Here is a 9,465-nt window from a genome sequence, read left to right on the forward strand (position 1 = left end):
GGATGTTTTGCGTGGTCTGGTTTGGGAAATCTAGTCAAAATCGACGGTATAATGACAGCGGATGTATACATTGATATTCTCAATGAAAATTTAGAAGAGTCTGCTAAAGGTTGGTCTCGAGAACAACTTCATTTTTCAACAAGATAACGATCCCAAACATACCATTCGTAAAACTACCGCTTTTTTTCGTACTTCTGGGAACAAACTGCTCGATTTCCTAGCGCAATCGCCAGATCTGAATCCGATTGAAAATTTGTGGTCGATTTTGGACCTGAAGCTTGATAAAGGAGAAGTAACGAATAAAATTAAGTTGTTGGAAGCATTGATGAAAGCATGGAAAAATATCGATCAACAACACATCCAAAACCTTGTCGAAAGTATGCCTCGACGTTTGCAAGCCGTCATACAAGCAAGAGGTGGTCATACAATATTAATTATAAACTTTGTCTTTATTACACTTTTTTTCACTTGCGTACTTTATTTTGTCCATGATAAATTTGATAATAAATGTAACGGACTTGATTATTAAAGGATTTCGAATTGTTTTTGAAATTTTTGTAATCATTATTGCAAAGTAGACTAAAATACCTTTCTTTTACCTTATTCATCATTATGCTATCTGCCAGAACTGGCGAGTTATTTACATAAATGTGAAAATGTTTGGAGTGCGTACTTTATTTTGTCCAGTACTGTATATTTATAGAATTTTCAATATAATTGAAGTTATATATATACCTTTCAACTTATATCCTGTCAGGCCTAGGTAGATACCCAGTTTACCTTTCAGTCTGGGCAAGAAATAAGTCGCACCAGCATCGGGAAATAATCCTATTGCCGTTTCTGGAACAGCAGAAAGTTTTTTCCGTGGCAATTCTGTATTTGCCAAGTATAGCTAATCCAACGCCGGCTCCCATTGTTATCCCATTGATGATAACAATATAAGGTTTCTTATATGTTCCGATTCAAATGATTTAAGCTAGAAGCGAAGAAAAAAAAATTATTTTGCACAACTGTTGCATTTGTTCTTGAATAGACACTTTTACGACTTACATATAGGCTTGTTTAAATGTTTCTTCAATCAGATAAAGATCTTTTGGTTCATTCAATGCCAAGGCAAGCGAATTGACATCACCACCCGCACAAAACGCTTTTTCACCCATACTTTCTATTATTATCAGCTTCTTTGAAGATTCCCATTGTTTAAGAATGGAATATATTTTTTGGGCCATGGATAAATTTATGGTATTTAACACCTTAGGTCGGTTTAAAATTATTACGCCCTTATCTCCAACCTTTTTATGTATAATTTTTATATATAATTAATATCTTAATTCCTTAATTAATTTTAATAAATTAATAGCACTTATTGACAAAGATAAAAATTTTTAAAAAATATACAAACATACATCTTTTATAAGGACCTCATCTGTGATTGTTTGAGCACAGGCTGCTTCTTTAGTTTTAGATACTGAAATTGCAAGATTAATTTAAAGCAGCAGTTTGATTTATGCTCACAGTACTTACGTTGCGCTCGCTCTCTCTCTCTCTCTCTCTCTCTCTCTCTAATATATATATATATAAAAGAAATATCAGGAATGAATGATAAAATTGATATAATATTATGATCCGTTCAAATTTTAACAATTACATAAACTTCTATAGAGCCATCTTTAATAGTATCTTATAAGCAATTTATATTAACGACGTTTTCTAAGAAGGTTTATATTGGTCTTCTTTTTCCCGCGTAAATATAAATGCTCACGCCGGTCCATTTCCGGATCATGAGGTCTGTTCGTGTTATTTGCACTTCTTGTATTCAATGTGGACATTGCGGATCGACCGTAAGCGCGCTGATAGTGCTACGAGCGTTAATTAGACCGTAACCTATTCGATTTAAGGAGGTTTTCCAGCAGTTCTCCAGTTATAATATAGGAACTTGATCAAATTTTGAGAATTTGATAAATTTGTTATAAAAATAGAGGCATTCTTGAATTTCATTAAATTTTTTGACCGTCTGGATCAAAAATTATTTCAATAAAAAATGAATTTTTTAAATTTGTACTCTAATAGAAATATATGAAAATGTATTACAAAATAATGATAAAAATCTCAATTTTTTTATTTAAATACTATATGAATTAAAAAATATTTATGTAAAGTTACATTGAGATGCAGACATTAATTGTTCAGTAAATAAACAAAATATTTATTTATTATAAACTGATAAATCTCGATGAAACTTTGCACAAGTCATGTTTAGTCTTTAATATATTTATATTAAAAAATTTAGATTTTTGTTATTATTTAAAAAATTTTTGTTTATAACAATAAAACTAATAACAAAATAAATAATCTATAAGAATGTGTTGCTCAATGAAAACAGAATGTTACGAATACAACTTTGTTTAAAGCGTAAATATTAATATATAGTGTTTTATGACTGGAGAACCTCCTTAAAAAAGATAATGATATAAATATACCTAAGATCAAAGAATGTTTTTTTACGATATATTACAAATTAATATATTGAGAAAAGAAATATTACTGTATTATATAGACAATATTTTGCAGAAATACATTTACATTTGCATGATGGAAAAAGAATTAATAAATAAGATTGTTATAGTAATGCAAATATGTATCGATACAAAATGTGTATATGATACAATTAAAGGTGTAGACTCACCTGTGATACATCGCGATCTTGACATCGATAACCATCTAATTACAGTAACACGTGCGATTGCAGCACTAACACTTGCGAAATAATGTAATTTTCCTATGATGCTCTGTATTTTATCACAAAAGAAATATAATTGCAGTTACTTGACGCACAAATTTCTAACTTTTACTTTAGATCGAAAACTTACCATGTTAAAGGCTGCGTTTGGTTTGAATGCTTAAAGCATTATATACGTGCTTTACAATTTTACACGCATTACTCAAAATATTTTTTATTTATTCATGTCCACTTTAACGATGTAAATATATAAGCGCTTCCCAAGAAGTTGTATATAATTAATATAATGACCAAGGCAACTCTTTTTATAATCAAATGTAATTTAATTGCATGCCTATCTAAATGTTGCATAATTGCATAAATGCAGCATATGTATAATAGGTATCAGAAGGGACAACATTAATGCCCGCATTGTCTTTTCGGTCATTCCACGTCAAATCGGGCACCAAAAAAAATCAACATTTTTAATTTTTTTGAAAATGTTTACATACTTTCTACATATAAAAAAATGAGACACGTGTTTTAAAAAACTGATATGTTTTATATAATAATGTTAGCAATAAACAAAATTGGTGACTCGTAGCCACATACTTTTTTAATAAAAGCGATATGAAAATGATGATATTCGTCAGAAGACGGGGTTGCGTACATGGCAACGTCGCTCACCGATTCAACCGAACGGAATCTCCCACATGGCATATTATGACACATCATACGTAACCAAAACAAGTGTTTTTCTGAATTATGCGGATAAAATATTGTAAAAAAACTGAAATATGAATTATAAGTTACAGTGATAGGTATGTTTTGGGAAACAGGACAGTTTTAGGAAAAATAAATAAGAAAATGCGATCTTTCTTTTTGATTACCTCAAAATCAGGAGATAGTCGAGTAAATTGACAATTTTACTTAAATTTTATTTGAATAAATTTTTAATTTTTATTATATAAAAACATGAAATATGACAATTATTTTTATAAAACAATTTTAAAGTTTTTTAACTTTTAACATCAATAAATGTATTATAAATTATGAAAACACTTGTTTTAAATGATTAATAATCTTATTAATAACTTTCTTATTTTTAATGACTCTTGGCTTATTGTTATATTTCGTTTCTGTTAGTAATGCGTTCACTTTGGTATCTCCTCCAGTTCTGAAACATTCTTGCAATACACATTAAAAGTTATATCTTCTTTCGCTAATCTTTTTAGCATTTGTTTTGAAATCACTTCTTTCAATTCCGTCACGTGTTGAAGAGCAGCAATTTTGTCTGTTTCTTTATTCTGAAGTACACATTCGTGGAAAGTCTTAATATTTTCAAATAATTGCTTCTCTGTAGCAATACAATGCACAAGCTTTTCTGAAACTTCGACATCGTATTTAGCATTGTGACATTTCTCCGATGTGTCATTTTGTAAGAAATCACGAATCAAGGTACTTAGAGTGAACATTCCTGATCCTTTACGCTCTAGTAACACTTTTTTGAAAAGTGTTATAGTATCCGCAAAACCTGTTATCACATTGAAATCATTTTACATATTATTACATGTAATTGCCCGCAGTAAGTTACGTGAATCAAACATTACGTGCAACTAGCAAACAAGAGCTGTTCAATTCAGCTAAAAATTGTTGAAATTGGCACAATGCATCTTTGATGTCACGGCATCAACGGGCTTATCGTATAAAAATAATTATCCTGAAATGAAACTTAAACCAGTTACTTTAGTCGCTACTTCAGAAATCATTTGAGTTGGGTTAACGTAGATATTAAAAAACTTTTCTTTACATTTGGCTGCAATTTGTAAAATTTCAGCGGACGTGTGAAAGCCTGAAGTTTCTAAGTTAGAGTAAATAACTTTACAATCTTGAGGTACTATGTAATTATTGTTAGCCATTTGAAAATCTATTGGAACTGTGGAGTTAATTCCATAATTTGATTCATATCTCACTCCTGATTTTTCATTTGATTTTCTTAGTTTTTCTCGTTCTCTAGCTAGCAACTGCCTGCATACTTTTTGTGCTTTTGTTCTTATCTTTTCTGATTTCTTCTTCCTTAATTTATCTACTCTTTCAGCATGTCTTTGTGTGTGAATTCCAGGTGAGAGGGTAATTTTCTTTTTTATGTCTAACAGTGATATTTCCCCATCATTTTTGCAGCAAATGGCACTTGCTACACGAAAATCACATGCTGCACTTTTGCTTAAACATATATTCTTTGGTGCTTTCCGACTTATCATATTATTTACACTTTCATTAACCTGGCTTGAAGCAGCAATTGAAAATTTGAACGCATTATTTGCGTACTTTTTAAACATTTCACATAAAGGACCGTAAAGCGTTTCTTGTTTTAACTATATAGTTTGGTGACCATTTTCAGTTTTTGATCGATGGCACCAATTAACATCACAGTTTTCATGCTGCCCATACAAATGGTCTGGAAGACTTTGTAATATTGCAGCTAGCTTCGCGCTATTGGCTACGGTTACACCGTACGACTGATAGCGACCTGACCTATATCGTGATCCAAAGTAGGTCTAGTCACCAACCGTTTATACCGAAAGGGACTTAAAAAATGGTTGGGTCATATTTAGTCCACGCTGGTCCGAATTAGAGCCATCTATCGTATTTTGTACAAATTATTTCCATATGGACCCAAGAATCGCTAAACGCATGCGCATTAAGTCATGAAAAAGGCGCTTATATCGAGTCGGTTTGAGAGTTTAACCTAACTCTCAAATTCAACAAAACAGCTGTTCGAGCAAAATGGCTACGAAGCTTCAGGTCGGGTCAGTCGCGAATTTACACCGAGAAAGCAGACGACCTATTTTAGGTGAGGGCGCCAAAAAATACGGCCTGACCTACAACAGGTCGGGTCAGGTATAGTAGTATTTACAGCGAGCGGCCTAAATAATGTAACCTGAATTAGGTCGAATTTAGGGTATAGGCCGCGGAAGAAACTTACGGTGTAAACCAGGCCATTGCCTTTATTTTGTGAAATGGCATAAGTAAAGCATTTCTTGATATGTGCTATATAGTTCTGTTGCGAGTTTGAATTTTAAGTCGAATGTCGCGCGCGATGTCGCTGCCGTGCAACCATGGTGTCCTACCACCTGGCCCCAGGGCGGCGCTTCCTGCAGAGGCAGGTGGCGTTGCTAGGCCGCTCTCCCTGGGACTCTCTCCCTCGTTATTATTGCATCATGCACGTTGCTCTCGACACATGGCCGGCCATCTTCTCTTGTGTGTGCTTTTCTCAGTGAGTACGTCATTCGACGTCCCGTGGCAGTTCGACGGTGTAAAGTCTGTTAGTACGTCTTACGACGTCCCGTGCCGTGCCGGCGGTGTAAAGTCTGTTAGTACGTCTTACGACGTCCCGTGCCGTGCCGGCGGTGTAAAGTCTGTTAGTACGTCTTACGACGTCCCGTGCCTAAGAGGCGGTGTTTGGAAACTCTCCTGTAAGTACGTCGTGGGAATCCCCACCCCTTCACTGGTGGTGTTTACGAGAACATCGTATGGAGATTCTGGCTCCTCATGTTATATTACATTTACTGTATTTGATTCTGATATCTTCATTAATATTGTACTCATGCATTAATTCTGTATTCTTGATAGATAACCCCCTTTGTAATAAATTCTTTACTTTCGTCTAATTCGTTCTTGGCCTTTCAGATCAACCTCTCTCGCCGAAGTGCGAACAGTTCTTTTTGTTCAATTCTGAATGTATCTTTGCAAGACTGTACAGATCATTTACAAAATGTTTTACTAAGTGATTTTTGTCAGCTAACTTGTGGATTTTTAATAGATTGTTTTTCCGCACTGCTGCAATGGTTGAGCGTCCTCATCGCCGATGACAACTCGTACTTGAAGACCAGCTTCTGCCAAAATACTACTGTTATTCATGAGTTGTACGCCTGCATCCGCCTCCATTGCCTTTGCACTGCTATGATAATTTAGCCGACAGTCATGGTTCTGTTTGTCTATTTGAAGTTCGTAAGATTTACACTTCCTATTTCGTGTCGTATAATTTAAAATTCGTCCGGATAAGAAACCAATTATAGTAGCATAGCCATTGAGGCTGTCATAAGATCTTCCGGTACCCCTCTTGCTCCATCCCATGACACTATAATGTTGATAATATCTCTCAGTGCAGAATCGAATGCACGTCTTTGCAAATCTTTCTCAATAGACTGTAGATTAGATGGTTCACCAAACTGTGTCGACTGGAGAATGTTGAAATGTGGATATATATCTTCTACAATCTCAGCAGGTTACAGTAAAAATAAATACTATATATAAAAATGTTGTTCATCAAGTGCATTACGATGTGCACCCAAGAACATTGAATCTGACAGGAAATGCATAGACTTTCATTGCATATTCTTGTCTAAAGTATACACTAGCGCTCAAAAGTCTTTTGACAAGTAATTTTTCATAAGTAAAGTTGGTAACATTGTCTCGCTCAGTTCAATTGTTAGCTATATTAATACTATATGAGAATAGTGTTTACTGTAGTACAGCAAAATTAATAGATTTTCATAAAGACATTTTTGCAACGAAATTGCGCTTAAAAGACGGTTCAAAAATCTTTTGACACGTAAGTTTTTTCCTAAAAGTTACGCTTAGATATTAAATATAAGATTATCGATTGTTGTTTTATTACTGTTTAACATTTTCTTATATAGAATATGACAAAAATACGTAAGGAGTACTCAACAGATATTAAGGAAGCTGTAATCCGTGCGTTAAAAATCGGACGCAATCAAGCTGAGGTTGCCCGTAATTTTGGGATATCTCGTCAATTAGTAAATGTCTGGAATCGTCTATATAGGATTCGAGGCCATGTTAACAACAAATTTCGACAAGGACGACCTAGGAAAACAACAATAAAATTAGATAAAATAATAAAGAGACAATCAATTGCTGACCCTCGCAAAACTGCGCGACAAATTACTGACGATTTACGACAGAATTATGCAGTGGATGTTCATGTTTCTACTGTAAAGCGTCGATTAGTCGATCAAGGACTGTTAGGTCATCGTCCAAGCAAAAAACCTTTTATTAGTGCTAAAAATAGAAAAGCTAGAATTGCTTTTGCAAAGATTCATTGTAATTGGACAACTGAGGAGTGGTATGGACTCCAGAGTGTTATGGAGCGATGAAAGCAAATTCAATTTAATGTCTTCTGATGGCGTAAAGTATATTCGTCGCCCTAAGAACGAGAGATTCAAAGTACGTTACCAAGTACCTACAATAAAACATGGGGGAGGACATGTTATGGTGTGGGGATGTTGCTCTAGTAGAGGTGTCGGTCCTCTATGTCGCATAGAAAACACTATGAGTCGTTTTATTTATAAGGATATTTTAAATAAACATATGCTTCCTTATGCAAGAAGGAATATGCCTCGAAATTGAATATTCCAACAAGATAATGATCCAAAACATCGCTCTAAATTTTTATTACAATATTTTGCTCAAAAGAAGATAAATGTTTTAGAATGGCCTAGTCAAAGCCCGGATTTAAATCCAATTGAACATTTATGGGATGAACTAAAGAGGCGAGTTAGAATAAGAAATTTTTCTAATTTAGGTGATTTCTTTCTTGCTTTGCAAAGTGAATGGGAAAAAATTCCTCAAAATAAAATATTAAAACTTATTGAGTCTATGCCTAGGAGATGTGAAACCGTAATACAAGCAAATGGTTATGCAACAAGATATTAGAATTATAATATCAAAATAGATTTTTTTGTTATTTTTATTCAAAATATCATAATTTTTTTTCATATTTGCATTATCTTTAGTGACTTTATTTCATGTCAAAACATTTATGAGCTTCAACAAAATGCATTTTGTTTTCCATGATATCATTTAACGTGTGTAAAAAGTTAATTTTGTTCTTAATTATAATATTTTGTTTATAATTTATTTTATGTAGTATGACATAACATGTAAAATTGCAAATAATAAAATAATTTTTAAAAATGTTGTCAAAAGACTTTTGAGCGCTAGTGTACATGTATGCAGTGTATATAGTGTATATACATGTATAAAGAGATAAGGATACTGAGGAGGAATTCCTGACAGAATCGATTTTATTAGACGTGCAGTATAAAAATAATTTTTTAAAATGACAAAATAATAAGTAAACTTTTCAACGATAACAAAGAATCACGTTTCATGTAGAATCAAATAAATAAGAATAATAAAATAGAATTTCTATTCAAGTATGTAATTATTTATTTATTGGTGCGCAACTAAGTTCTCGCTGTTATTTTGATGAAAATGCAACTTGATTGTGAAAAAATGGTTACAAATGAATCATTGAAAGTATTGCCCATCGCTAGCTACTACTTTTTCCCATCTTTCTGGCAGAGCTCGAATACCGTTACGGTAAAACTGTTCATCTTTTGAGACTATCCACGAATCAAGCCATTTTTTGATGTCTTCATATGAGTCGAACTGCTGGTCAGCCAGACCATGTGCCATTGAACGGAACAAGTGATAATCGGACGGCGCAATATCTGGAGAATATGGCGGGTGGGGTAGGACTTCCCATTTCAGCGTTTGCAGATAGGTTTTAACGGGTTTTGCAACGTGAGGCCGAGCATTGTCATGCTGTAGAATCACAGAAACTCATAAGGAACCCAAGTTCCTTGCTTTTGAATTATTCCCAATGCATGCAATCGCTTGGAAATGGCTTGGCGGGTAACTCCTAATACTGAAACAAG

At 33.6% G+C, this 9,465-nt stretch overlaps 1 protein-coding gene across 1 annotated transcript in view; it reads right to left on the reverse strand.

The window, feature by feature from the left end:
* The window catches only part of LOC108724018 (3-hydroxyisobutyryl-CoA hydrolase, mitochondrial-like), a 3,381-nt gene extending 1,552 nt beyond the window's left edge, over positions 1-1,829 (reverse strand). The window contains 6 exon segments of the mRNA XM_018450123.1: positions 733-851; positions 853-962; positions 964-976; positions 1,051-1,292; positions 1,407-1,468; positions 1,763-1,829. Of these exon segments, the coding sequence (XP_018305625.1) occupies positions 733-851; positions 853-962; positions 964-976; positions 1,051-1,292; positions 1,407-1,468; positions 1,763-1,829 (613 nt within the window).
* Positions 1,830-9,465: the final 7,636 nt, after the last annotated feature.

This window comes from Mycetomoellerius zeteki, unplaced genomic scaffold (genome assembly GCF_001594055.1).
Source record: "Mycetomoellerius zeteki isolate Tzet28-1 unplaced genomic scaffold, Tzet1.0 scaffold267, whole genome shotgun sequence".
NCBI lineage: Eukaryota > Metazoa > Arthropoda > Insecta > Hymenoptera > Formicidae > Mycetomoellerius > Mycetomoellerius zeteki.